General features: G+C 34.1%; 1 protein-coding gene across 1 annotated transcript; it reads left to right on the top strand.

The window, feature by feature from the left end:
* Window positions 1-1,710: 1,710 nt before the first annotated feature.
* On the top strand, window positions 1,711-7,139 carry LOC115974811 (aspartyl protease family protein At5g10770-like). Its single transcript, XM_031095335.1, has 3 exons — window positions 1,711-2,084; window positions 5,245-5,685; window positions 6,111-7,139. The coding sequence occupies exons 1-3, from the start codon at window positions 1,904-1,906 to the stop codon at window positions 6,935-6,937; spliced, it is 1,449 nt and encodes a 482-aa protein (XP_030951195.1). The 5' UTR covers window positions 1,711-1,903; the 3' UTR covers window positions 6,938-7,139.
* Window positions 7,140-14,100: the final 6,961 nt, after the last annotated feature.

A 14,100-nucleotide genomic window follows, 5' to 3' on the forward strand; every position in this document is an offset into this window, starting at 1 on the left:
CCCCCATAAACACTTGAAGAAAAGGACAGATTCAGCATAGGAACAGCACAAGGGAGAAGGCTGCCAGTACCTTAATGTGGAGCCCAGCGCCTGACAAACCCATACTCATACCCTGCTATCCAGCTTTCCCCAACCACTCTGATGTGAGGATTGATAAGACAAGTAACCACCCTGAACAAGGGGAAACGGATACGTAGATGAAGATTGGGAAGAAAATACTAGTATAAAAGGGAAGCTCGTTGCATTAAAGGAGTGGGGGATCTCTATCTCTCTCTTTTTCTCTCTCTCTCTGGAGGAACCAGAGGAAAAGGGTGAAAACGAACTCACAAAGAAGGAGGATGGCAAGGACGAGACTCTCCTCGGACTAATTCCGAGGAGATAGATCTTCACACCGCTTCCATATAAGGCTTAGACATATGGGCTTCCCTGAAAATCCCGACCTAACCGTCACCCAACGACCAAGATCCAGCCTTCCAAAGCCCACTCTCTACAAATCGTATTGTTCGGGCCCCTTTTATATACGAGCCCATCCTTGGGTCGTTAAAAATTGTGTCCTTACAATAGTATTTTCAACTTTAAATTTTTTAATTTCAATAAAAATAAGTTATATTTAAACGGACTCAAGACTAACAAATTAGTATCCACAATAATATGATGGTGGGCTAACCTTACATATTTCTTTCTTATTATTATTTTTATGCGTTTAATGGTAAAAATATAATAGCCAATCAGCCGACATGCTAGTTCTCAGCTTGCTAGCTTTTCCTCCATTAGTTTATTAGTTTTTTGGCAGTGCTATCCTGTCCTTGTCCTAGCCCAGGCTGGCGTGTAGGCCTGAGTGGCTCAGGACACTTTATTATACCTTTGCACTTTTGTCTTTTTATAATATCAGTTCTATCCTCTTTTGAAAAAAAAAAAAAAAAAAGAGGTAAAAAAATTGAAATTTAATATCTTATTCCAAATAATTAAATTGAGTTAAGATGAAATTCTGACTATCTTGATTTTATGATTTACATACTGCAAATGAGATGCTATAATATTTTTGGAAGGTTATAGCGTTCAAAGTTGAGAGTTGAGAAGAATCATTGGGTAAGGCAAACTTGAGAAGGAGAACATTTTCATTTTCTGCGTTTTGCAAGTTTGAACAAAATTATATTGATCAATATAATATGCATTATGTAATTTTAAATTTTTAATGCATTGAGGTTAACTCAAGGTTTGCTATGTATGTGTGATGAAAACTGACAAGCACTACTGGAGGCCACAAATTAGTGGCTCTGACCAAGCTAAGATAAAAACAGAAACAAAGAACATGAAAATATAAAGCTTTAGTGAAGAGTCATTTTATATCAAATTTATATTTTGAACGATTCTTATTAAAAAGAAAAAAGAAAAAAGCATTGAGAAGTGCTGAAGATAAAGGCCTTAGGGTTGACACTGTACAAAAACAAATATCTTTGATTTTAGCTCAATCATGAAAATTAGACAAGTAAAATATACAATATACTCACCATACGTCTAGAGTATAGTTAAGTCATGTAATGAATTATTCTCAAAACACAACAAAATTTCACAAGTTGAAATAAAATATTATAATAAATTATACCGAAACCCAATATCACAACTCAAAACAAAGAAGTTGTGAAATGTTCTAAAATTATGTTGGTTCTTTAGACTTTATTGTCATGTGATTTCTTCTTGTCTAAGCAAACCTGTTACAAGGCAATAATTACAATAATAAGACCAAAAAAAAAAAATTATTTAAATCACTATCAGTTAAGAGCCAAATAGTAATTAAATTGACTAATCAAACCTAGCAGTAGCAGTGTATGAACCCACTTATCAAGCCAACCACCATATATATGACTGCAGGAGTACATGGTCTTCAGCATAAAACTAAACCATGGCTACTCGCTTCTCCTCCTTCGTTAGGTGTATCCTCTATATCTATAGTTTCTCTGCTTTTCTATGCCTTCATGCCCATGAAGCAAGAGAGATTACAGAAAGCTACCACCTTCATCATACACATACTGTTCAAGTCAGCTCTCTAATACCATCATCTACTTGCACTGCTTCTACCAAAGGTTTAACACACTCTCTCTCTCTCTCTCTCTCTCTCTCTCAAATCATCATGGTCATCACTGCGTTATATCTCTATCTTTACTCCTATTGTAATTGCCGTTGTTCCTCCTACAAAGCAAAAAACTAGAGAGGAAAAAAATTGGGATATTACTATCCACTCCTTTAAGATTTGGCAAAATAATACTCGATCCCAAAACTGTACTCTCTATTGATATTAATAATGGAATATTAGAAAATTTTAAAAGATTCTCTTTTATAAAGTTTAGCCATGGTTTTTTTTTTTTTTTTTATAGAAAATTTCAATTTATGGCGTCCGTTCTAATTAATGGTAGCTCTTTATTATCAGACCAAGACACCAATTAGTTTTTGGTGTAAGCGGAAATTCAACCCTAGATCTCTTATACAATCATCAGATACTATACCAATTGACCTAACTAAAACTCATACAAATTTAGCCATGGTTAGTAAAACATAATTGATAAAATTAGAATAAAAGTACATAGTTTATTGAACACCAAAAGACTTGCAAAGGAAAGTTTCTTCCGTAATGGGCGTTCTTTAATTTAAAACAACCAGTTCCATTTTTGATTGCTTTGTTTATCAGCATTGGTAATAGCAACATTAATTCTTGGTATATAGTTGCCTTAAGATATTTATTTTGAATCATTTAAGTTTGAAAGTTGTGGCAATAGCTGTGTCAATTACCAAAATGCCAACTTTTATGATGGATAACTTTTTATTTCAGACAATTTAGTCAAATGGAGAAACCTAATATAAGAATAGTAATTAACACAAAGAATGTTCATGGTTAACAATGCAATAAGTAAGGACATGACATTTTTTCACAATTGTAGGAAATGATAGTTAAAAAAAAAAAAAATTTATTTTTCACAATTATTGACGTAATATGTTGTAATTGATACATAATAAAAATAAAAGACATCAATAATAGATCCAATGGAAAGTGATATCATTCCAATCATATATTAACTTACCAATTTAACAAGCTTTGAAAAAATATATATATATGAAAAAAAATTTCTCTTCTATCATTACTCCCAAACAATGGTAGAACTAGGATTCTATTTATGTTGATAAGATTAAAACATGAAAGAAAAAAAATATCCAGATCAAAAGAAGAAACTCATTACAAGAATTTTAAATAAGACTATCATTTGAAGTGCACATTTATGAAATAGAAATATTTAAAATTATTTGGTAGAATAAATCACAATTCCATAATATCAGATATTGTAAAAAAAAATTCTAACATCTCTTTCATCAAAAGTTTCATGCGGTCTTAGTTTTTCCTGAGTAGATATAACGAAGCCTCTGCTAGATTCTTTTTTTTTTTTTTTTTTTTTTTTTTTTTTTTTTTTTTTTTTTTACGTTCTTAATATATTCTTTTTAGATATTAAAACCTTTGTCTCTTTCTTGTAGATCATAAAAAAAATCGATTTAAGGGAGAGATGGAATAAGATATAAACAGAATTTGTTTTGGTTAATTCATCTAATTATTATTATTCAAAAGGCTTAAATGAAATTCATTTTTTCTTCAGATTAGAGAATGTATGGTTAGACAATATAAGCTTGATACATGTGATGTCCTGTTATCAGTTTTGAATGCAACATGTCCATATATAATATAAGAAGCAGTGTGTATTCAATCTACTAACGGGGTAAACTTGATCCGATCCAACCTAATTCCAATACATTGACTTATTTTTCCATGCGTTGATATATTAGATTTTTTTTTTAATTATTTTTTAAAACTTGGGTTGAATCGGATTTAAGTTTTTTTTACAAGTAACTTGACACAAACCATGCTATTAATATTTTTTTTTAATTATTAACTTGGTTTATTTTGAATTTTGAGAATCTTTCTAAATTTTTTTTAAAAGGTATTTTTTTGATAAATTGGAAAATTATGCTGAATTATATAAATTATATTCATTTATTCAATAATGGGTTTCAATAGTTGAATGAAAACCTACTCTTTTTTTCTTTTCTTTTTTTCTTTTTTTGATAGAAAAACTTACTTTATAAATATATATATATATATATATATGACAAGACAAGATAGCTGACAACCCAGCCCTAAGTAACTCAGATTCTATGGATAGGAGGGTTGGATTTTTAAAGTTATATGTTTAGGTTTGATTGAAATTTCTTAATCTGGAGAGGTGGAATTGGGTTGAAAATAAATTAAATCCAATCCATACAAACCTTAAATATGAGGTATATCTCCTTCTCTTTTTCTTTTTTTTCAGCCACATATAAACATATCAAATATTTTAATTTTTATAACCAAACAAAAATAAGCCCCATGAATTTTAGATTTAAAACTTTAAAATAAGACTAACCTCACAAAAATCTCACAGAAGTTTAGATACACGAGAAATGGACACATTGAGTTGTTTGGTTTTTGTGGCGTGGCCCATCATAAATAAGGAGTACTTCTCTCTCTCTCATCCATACAAACCTTAAATATGAGGTATATCTCCTTCTCTTTTTCTTTTTTTTCAGCCACATATAAACATATCAAATATTTTAATTTTTATAACCAAACAAAAATAAGCCCCACAAAAATATGAGGTGTATCTCCTTCTCTCTCTCTCTCTCTCTCTCTCTCTCTCTCTCTCTCTCTCTCTCTATATATATATATATATATAATATGATCCCGTTGCCAAAGACTTTTCTTAAATATATTCCTCCAACCTACCTATTATATGGTAATTTAGAAATATATTCTCAACTACTTTAACTTACATGACTTACTTAATAGTTATATAATTTTTTAAATATTTTACTAAATTATTTGATTTAATACACGTAAATAATTTTATAAATAGTCAAATAATATAGGTTTAAAATACTATTTATAAAAAATAAAAATAAAAAGAGGTAAAAGTAATATGTGGGTAACCACTTATTTTATCTTGTTTTATTATTGTTTTTCTGGCATAGGTTATTTATTTATTTATTATCAATTAAATAGTATTTTTTTTCTGGACGCAAAAGCATGTTGTAGTAGACTAAATGCAAGAATTATTTACAGGTATGCATTTGGAATTCTCAATTTTTTTTTTTTACAGTGGAATTCTCAAATTATTTTCCTCATTATATTCATATGCATTTGTTCCAAATTCCTTTTAAGTTCAGGTCCAAAAAGGGAGGCATCCTTGACGGTGAAACACAAATATGGCCCATGCTTTCAAAGCAACAAAGACCAATTACTGGTTCTCAATCACACTGAACTCCTCCTTCAAGACCAGTCTAGGGTGAACTCAATCCACTCCATGTTCTCTAAGAACTCAGATGGCAACAAATTTAGAGAATCTCAGGCCACCACCATTCCAGCTAAATCTGGTCTCACCATCGGCACTGGTAACTACATCGTCACCGTTGGCCTTGGCACTCCCAGAACAGATCAAACACTGGCATTTGACACTGGTAGCGACCTCACTTGGGCACAGTGTAAACCATGCGCAGGACAGTGCTATAAGCAAGTAGACCCAATCTTTGACCCATCCAAATCCACATCCTACACCAACATTTCATGTCCTACACCCTTGTGCACTCAACTCACTTCTTCTACCAGAGGTAAATCATATAAATACAATCCCACTCAATAAAATAGAAAGGGCATTGCTATTACTACCTAGCTATTTTAGTCAATCAATTAACTTAGCTATTTTTAATAAACTCTACTTATTAAAATAAATTGGCCGTAATGTATTTTCTACATCTAGTTAATATAATGGTAACAGAAACAGAATGATGAATTTAGAATTTCCAAAGCTTGGGGATTTTGACATAAATTTGATGAGATTTTTTCTATTTATAGATTTTGTCGCTTCATTTCAAATAATATTAAGTAGCAAGATCAGTAGTATCCCAATCATTTTGCAAAAAGTAAATTGAAGAAGTTCTGACTTCTTGCTCAGTTTCACACATACACTTTTTTTTAAGGAATCCTAAATTTGAGGATTTGGTACAATAATTTCAACATTTTATTAACAATACAGGAAGCCCACAACAGTGCTCCAATTCAAAGTGTTTATACAGTGTACGCTATGGCGATGGTTCGTTTACAAAAGGATATTTCAGCAAAGAAAGGCTAACCATAACATCAGACGTGGTGGGCAATTTTGTATTTGGTTGTGGTCAAGACAACGAAGGCCTCTTCAAAGGCATTGCCGGGTTGCTAGGCCTCGGTCGCGGCCAAGTTTCCCTTGTGCAACAAGCCGCTCAAAAGTACAGCCAATTTTTCTCGCATTGTCTACCTTCCACAACTAGCTCAACGGGGTACCTTACTTTGGGAAAAGGCAGTGAAATTTCGAGTTCACTAAAATTCACACCTATGTTAACACTTCCTCGAAGGCAATCATTCTATGGCCTCAACTTGATTGGAATAAGTGTGGGTGGACAAAGATTATCGATTCCCACATCGGTTTTTTCAACTGCGGGTACTATCATTGACTCTGGGACGGTCATTACACGTTTACCTCCTACAGCATACAATGCATTGCGAACAAAATTTCGCGAAATGATGCGTAATTATCCGATGATAAGCTCGAGTTCTTCAATATTCGATACATGCTATGACCTTAGCAAGAGCCAATCAGTTTCGATTCCGAGCATAAGCTTTTTTTTTGGTGGTGATGTGAGCGTGGATTTGGACAAAGTGGGAATACTTTACGTGTTGAGAAAAACAGAAGCTTGTTTGGCCTTTGCTGGAAATAGAGATCCAAGCAACATTGCCATTTTCGGTAATGAACAACAGAAAGGATTAGAGGTTGTGTATGATGTTGTTGGAAAGAGGATTGGGTTTCGTCCTGGTGGTTGTAGCTAATGGATAGTAATATAATAAAGTAAGTGAGTAACAAAGAGAACCTTTGTGTTAGCTCATAGTGGGCATTATTATGAATTAGGGTATAATGAATAAAACCATTGTTAAAAATCAATGGAAATGTTAATGAAGGTCATTGGACATGGTCTTGGGCCTCTTGAGGATTTAGTGATTTAGCGAATTAGAAAAATCCTAGCAATATCCTCAATGTTTGAAATAAAAGTTGAGTGAGATTAGTGGAAATCTATGTCAAACTCCTCAAGATCCTCTTCATTTATATAATGAAATTTTAGTTTTAATACATCTAAAAGTGAATATGGTTTGTGTGTGTGTGTGTGTTGGGGGGTGCCTGAAATGGTGTAAAGTTATTTAAAATCTTATTTCATAGTGGAATGAATAAGAGCTGATTTTTTGGGTTAGAATAGGCTAGTAACTCCAAGGTAAAATTCTTAAAATCTTAATGATTCATGGTTAAATTAACTAAGCTAAATTGTAAATTGTACTCTATAATTTTGTCTAAAATTCAATTAAGTCTTTTTACTTTGGTTTCAATCATTTGAGTCATCTAACTTTAACAATTATTCAATGTAATCTTTTCATTAAAATGACAGCATTAGTCACCCAAAAAAAGAGATCATTTTGAGCTTATTAATTTTTTTTTTTTAAATCCAAAATAACAATTTTTTTTTTTTTTTGTAGAAAAAGAAGAAGAAGAGAAAATAGATTTTTATTTTTTTATCAAATATATCAATTCAATTTTTTTATCAAACACAGGTAGTAACTATTTGTCTATCTCCCAATAATCAGGAAAAAGAAAGGGAAAAACTAGATTCCTTTCCATTTAACGCAATCTCTTTCTTTGAACGTACTTGGATCTTTAGAAAGTTAAGCTTCTTGTGCTCGCCCTTGGAGATGTTAATGGAGATGAGCTGAAACTTGAAGTTTTTCTCATAGAGACAATCTAATACCTTAGACACAGTTGTGGACATGGGTGGTCCATACACTTTTACTAGAGTCGCATTTGGAAGGAAGGAGGTTGGGTAGCTTTGGGCTTTTGTTTTGGGTTTCACTTCCTTTGCTTTCTTTCTTTCCCACTCTCATCCTTTGTGTTTGATATGTGAACTCTTGTTTCATTTTCTACCATACAAAGAAGTGGGTTTTACTTACCTCTCAAATTTCATCAAAGTAAGATCTGTGCCAAAAGTTCCTTGGGTATGAAAATTTCTTTCTCATTTTCTTATTTTGTGGGTTTTCCTATTTTGAAGACTTTTGTTGTGTATCGAGGTTCCAAAGATCAAACCTTTTCTATTGCAGCTAGCTACCAACTAGGAACCCTATGGAACAGGCTTAGAACTCATGAATGTGGATTTGGCATACCAAACATAAGGATTAAATTCAGATTATGGTTCCACTTATAGAATTTCATTTCAACATTATCAGAGTTCTAATTTCTTTTTGAAAGTTCAAAAACGTGTAAAAACACCCTTGAACGTTTAGACCCCCAAATTACAACTAAACCAATTTAAACAATATGTCAAACAACTAGTGTGCGGAAACTTAACATATGCTATAATATGAAATTGGTTAAAATTTATCTAAGCCAACACAAAATAAAATCCACAGCAGATAGTATAAAGGCAAAGATAGAGAGGAAGGAAGATGCAAACACAAAGACAACACGCGATGTGTTATCGAAGAGGAAACCGAAACCCTCGGCGTAAAACCTCTCTGCCGCCCTCCAAGCGGTAAACAATCCACTAGAAAATACAGTTGGGATACATGGATAGCAAAAGACCCTCCAAGCCTAATCTACCCAGTGCACCTAAGCCCTCTAAGCTTCTTGCTCCAACGAGGTTGCGCCGAACCTTTTTCTTTTCTAGCTTCCCGGATTCCGCTACTAGACCGTAGCATCAACCAATGAAGATTGGTTCCTTCCTAACTGCTTCCCAGAAATCCAAACAACTGTCTCACAGTGATGATAATGGTGAGAACCAGGTTTGGTATAATGCCTCTCAAGGATTTGACAATGGAGAGGAAGAGAGTTGAGGAATTTGAAGAGACTTTAAGGTATAGATTATGGGTGAATCAATCTTGTTTTTCTTTAGGGTTTCTCTCTCAAAATTCTCTCTGGAAGCTGTCTTTCAATCGTGGGTAAAATGGGTATTTATACTGGAGTGGGAGAGGAATGTGAAACGTTAGGTTTAACAAAATAGGGGTGGCTCGTGGCTTGACCTCGCGGCTTGACTAAGTCGCGAGATCCAGTCGCGAGATAACTGTATGGCCAGTTGTCCTGTTTTGTCCTGTAGTACTCCAGCTAGCATGACTGTTCATCTTCCAGCATGCTTGGCACGTGTGCTGCGTCTGGCGGCTTGCAGCCGCGAGTCCCAGCCGCGAGTCTCTATTTTCTTGCACACTCTTAAGCAATCTTCACTCTATCTCACTCACTACCCTTACATCAAACCCACCTAAATACAGGGTTACTAAATGCTGAATTACAAGCAAATTTGGCACAGAATAAAGCCAATTAGATGGTTGAATAAATTCAACCTTACACTTTTGAATACAAATAATGTAACTTCAAAGTTCAAACTACCTGTGCTTTCCTTTTACTGAAATTAGTCGCATGTCCATGTGATAAGTGAGAATAAATAATTATTTTGTATGGTAATATAATGTGTAATTTTTTCTCTAAAATTTTTTGAAGAAAATTTGTTCTCCCTAAAAATTAAATAGTTTTTATTTTGTCCATTTAGGTCTACTTCGGTCTAATTAAGTCCACTCAATCAATTTTGGTCCCCTTCAGTTCATTTTAGACTAATTGGGCCTTAAATTTATTATTTTTATAGGTTGCCTTTTCAAGTTTAGCCCAAAAATTCTTTTTTTTTTTTTTTTCTTAATTTTTGGGTTGAAAAGTATGAAGTTTTATTATATTTGGGTTAAAATCTTTCGTTTTGAGTTAAAAAAAATACAAAGAAAATAGACATTAGAAATAAAATATGAGCCCTAAAAATGCAATAAAAATGATAAATATTCAAAAGTCTTATTTGGTCCACATTGGTTCTATTTGGTCTATTCTTTCCTATTCGGTCCATATGGTCCTAATATGTCTTATTTAGTCCATTCTATCCACTAAAGTTACCATAACTTTTGAGTGGAGTTTGTGGTGTGCCTTTGTATTGGAATCCTTTTTCCCTCTCCCTTGTGTATGTGAGTGTGTTTGTTTGACCCAAAAAAAAGTTCTATTCGGTCCATTCGATCTTATTCAGTCTACTTCGGTCCATTCAATACACATTGGCCTTATTCGGTCCACATTGGTCTTATTTTGTCCACTTTGGTCTTATTCGGTCCCCATCTGTTCTATTTGGTCCATTATTGATCCTATTTGGTCCATTTTGTCCACTTTGGTTCTATTTAGTCCACTTCGATCCTGTTCAGTCCAAATTGGTCATATTTGATCCAATCTGTCCACTTCGGTCCTATTTAGTCCCTTTCACTCCATTATGTCCACTTAGGTCTTATTCATTCCATTTGTTCTTATTCAGTCCTATTAGGTCCACCTTTTTTCTATTTGGTCATATTCTGTCCATTTGGTCCACTTTGTTCCATTCAGTCCATTTGACCACTTCAATCCATTTTGGACCACTTTGATCTATTTTTGTGCACTTACAAAATGGGAAAAGACATATTTGGGTTGAAAGAAAAACTAGTTTTCTTTACAATCAATACAATTTCTATCTTTTATCTTTAGAAAAAATAAATAAATAAATAAAGAAGAAGAATCTAGTTTCGTGCCTACCTTTTGAATCCCCAAATTATTTGATTCAATTTCTCCCATTAAACCTGTCTCTCCTTTACTTTTTAATGCGTCTTTTGTATATGTCAAACGACTCAAACCTCATTGAAAAATCAAAAGAAAAACTTTCTAGGTTAGAAAACACAATTTGATCACTTGATTAAGGCTAAGTCAAGGATGAAGTTATAGGTCCTTGATAATTTTATTTTGGAGAAGAAAGGTCCTTGATAATTAATTGAGAAGTATAATCTCCACAACATTTTAAAGTCATGTGATTCCAACTTGTCTAAGCATACATATTACAAGGTAATAATTACCCCCCCCCCCCAAAAAAAAAAGACTAATGATAAAACCTAGCAATTGCTGAATATAGGCTTTAGTGTGCCTTTGGAATTGGTTATTTATTTATTTATTTATTCAACTTTTAGCTTCTTCTTTTTTGGTTTTTATGTTTTCCAAGAATAATTATACTTTAATACACTCTCAACATGGGCGGTTCTAGGTACAATCCAGGGGTTCAAATGAATCCCTCGAGCTGGTGCCTGGTGGGCTAAAAAAAAAATTATATATAATTTTTTTATGTTTTTTATTTGAGCCTCCTAAAATAAATTTTGTACCCTCTAGACTTAAATTTTTTTTAAGCCTAACTGAAATGAACTTCATATGATTATCTTGACAATATCTTGATCTTTTTAAACACACAAAAAAAAAAAAAAAAAAAAAAAAAAAAAACCAATAACAAACAAATTTGATCTAAAATATGGGAAAAAAATAGTAAGCTTAACAACAAAAGTATAAATTTGTTCATCCTAAATCTAAAAAAATCATTTAGATCTTAACAAATTTGAAATAAACTACTACATAAAAGTTTATTGTATTTAGATCTCGTGTGGAGTTCACTTAACAACAATAATTCATATGTTGATTGTATTTAAAAACAATAGATGATTTCCAAAATTTAATCTTAGCAACAATAATTAGTATCTTCATCGTATTAATAAACAAGATGCAATGAGCTTAATCATAGTTTATCTTATATGAGAAACACTATATTCGTAATACACTCACAACGAAGCCTAAGTGGCAGATTGTTACTAGTTTTTACTAATGGAAGAAAATAATAATAATAATAATAATAATAATTTTAGTAGTGAGTTTAAATTATAACTAATAACAACTTATAACCTATAATTTTTTGGAAAAGTGTTGTGAAAATGTTGTAATATAGTATTCCTCATCTTTTATTCTCTTGCCAATATGTACTATAAAAAATTTTGTAATAAAGAAATTACATAGACCGCAAGATTCACTTTTTAACCCAAAATGCAACTTCTTACTAAACCCCCAAAAATATATCCTAGAGCCGCCACTGACTCTTAAAAAAAAAAAAAAAAAAAAAAAAAAAAAAAAAACACAAACACAAACAAACAAAACAAAACCAAAAAAAAAAAAAAATCAGTAAGAAGCTAAATAAAGTAATGTGGAATGTACATTTACATACTTCACTTGCTAAATTTTGTAAAAATCACTTTTGAGGAGGAGCCTGTTGGTTAGTTTGTTGTCTCTTGTTTTGTATTGCTTCTTGTTTTGGTTTTGTGGAGAAAATTCTCCGGTTCATCAAAATAAATAAATATATAATCAAGAACAAGAGAGAGAAAAATAAAATAAAGAAAAGACGAAGATTAAGATTGTTAAAATTTCTTAAAACCCTTTATATATATTGTAAGGACACAATTTTTAACGACCCAAGGATGGGCTCGTATATAAAAAGGGGCCCGAACAATACGATTTGTAGAGAGTGGGCTTTGGAAGGCTGGATCTTGGTCGTTGGGTGACGGTTAGGTCGGGATTTTCAGGGAAGCCCATATGTCTAAGCCTTATACGGAAGCGGTGTGAAGATCTATCTCCTCGGAATTAGTCCGAGGAGAGTCTCGTCCTTGCCATCCTCCTTCTTTGTGAGTTCGTTCTCACCCTTTTCCTCTGGTTCCTCCAGAGAGAGAGAGAGAAAAAGAGAGAGATAGAGATCCCCCCCTCCTTTAATGCAACGAGCTTCCCTTTTATACTAATATTTTCTTCCCAATCTTCATCTACGTGTCCGTTTCCCCTTGTTCAGGGTGGTTACTTGTCTTATCAATCCTCACATCAGAGTGGTTGGGGAAAGCTGGATAGCAGGGTATGAGTATGGGTTTGTCAGGTGCTGGGCTCCACATTAAGGTGCTGGCAGCCTTCTCCCTTGTGCTGTTCCTGTGCTGAATCTGTCCTTTTCTTCAAGTGTTTCTGGGGGATGTTGGACGTAAAGTCGTCCTCGGCCACATTCTTGGGCCTTCAAGGAGTTTCCATTCCGCGTCCTTGACAGTAGGGCTCCTCGGCCTGGGCTTTGGGCTTTTAATACAAAGTGGGCCGGGACTTCAGATTTCGGGCCCCACAATAGCCCCTCAAAATCCTGCTGCCCGACTTTTCAGTTGGGGAGGAGGGTTTTGGTGACATTAGGCCCACATTACGGCTTGCTCAAATCCAGTACTCCATTATTACTTGCATTTTTTCATTTACATGGGAGGCGTGTCAAGATAAGGACCACTCCTTTATTTTTCGCTCACGTAGGGTCTTTTGACATTTCAGTACTCGAGGCGCGCCTTCTCGAGGATCTTCAGATCCTACGGCTGAGGATGAGGTTTGGAAATTGAGCTGAGCCTGCTTTGTTCGTCGCATCCCTTGGAAAATTACATGCATTAAATGCCACCGGTTTACTTCTGTGTATAAATAGGGCAGGGGGTCACTCCATCTGCACATGAACTCTCCTGTTTTCTTCAGGATCATACTTCTTCTTTCATATTCGTGATCTTCATTTCTAGTGCCACTCAGCCTCAAGCAAGATGTTTGAGGCGTGGATAGGGATGAAAGGTCTTCGCACGCTTCAGAGGCACCGAATCCTCAAGGTGATATGGTATGGACAAGGATGGCACAGATTCAAACCAGTCCTCCGTTTTGATAGGGGGAAGATGGTATTCCTCCTTCTTTTAGTCAAAATCCGAAGCAGGTTCTGGTCATGCCAGATTTTTGGTATGTCAGAAGAAAGAATTTCCGCCATCATTGCCGTCTGCCTTGTTGCAGACGTGGTTCCGTGGAGGCCCATCAACCTCCAGCTGTCTGCACCTTTTCTTCAACTGTGCCAGCCCGAAGCCAGGTGCTCCCTGCACCTTTTCTTCAACACTGCTAGCCCCACGTTGGGTTCTTTGGCTGCCTGAGCTATGGGCATGTAAAAGTATTGAGGAATGGTTTCCTTAAACAGCATCTTGGAGCAACAGCCAATCTCTCCTCTGCACTTCTTCTTCGGCTTTATCTTCATTCTTTTGTATCTTTTCTTTTCACTTAT

The sequence above is a fragment of the Quercus lobata genome, chromosome 2 (genome assembly GCF_001633185.2).
Source record: "Quercus lobata isolate SW786 chromosome 2, ValleyOak3.0 Primary Assembly, whole genome shotgun sequence".
NCBI lineage: Eukaryota > Viridiplantae > Streptophyta > Magnoliopsida > Fagales > Fagaceae > Quercus > Quercus lobata.

Coding starts and splice junctions, on each gene's coding strand:
- LOC115974811 (XM_031095335.1), top strand. CDS start 1,904: ATGGCTACTCGCTTCTCCTCCTTCGTTAGGTGTATCCTCTATATCTAT. Junction 2,085..5,244: donor TTGCACTGCTTCTACCAAAG/GTTTAACACACT, acceptor TTTTAAGTTCAG/GTCCAAAAAGGGAGGCATCC. Junction 5,686..6,110: donor ACTCACTTCTTCTACCAGAG/GTAAATCATATA, acceptor TTAACAATACAG/GAAGCCCACAACAGTGCTCC.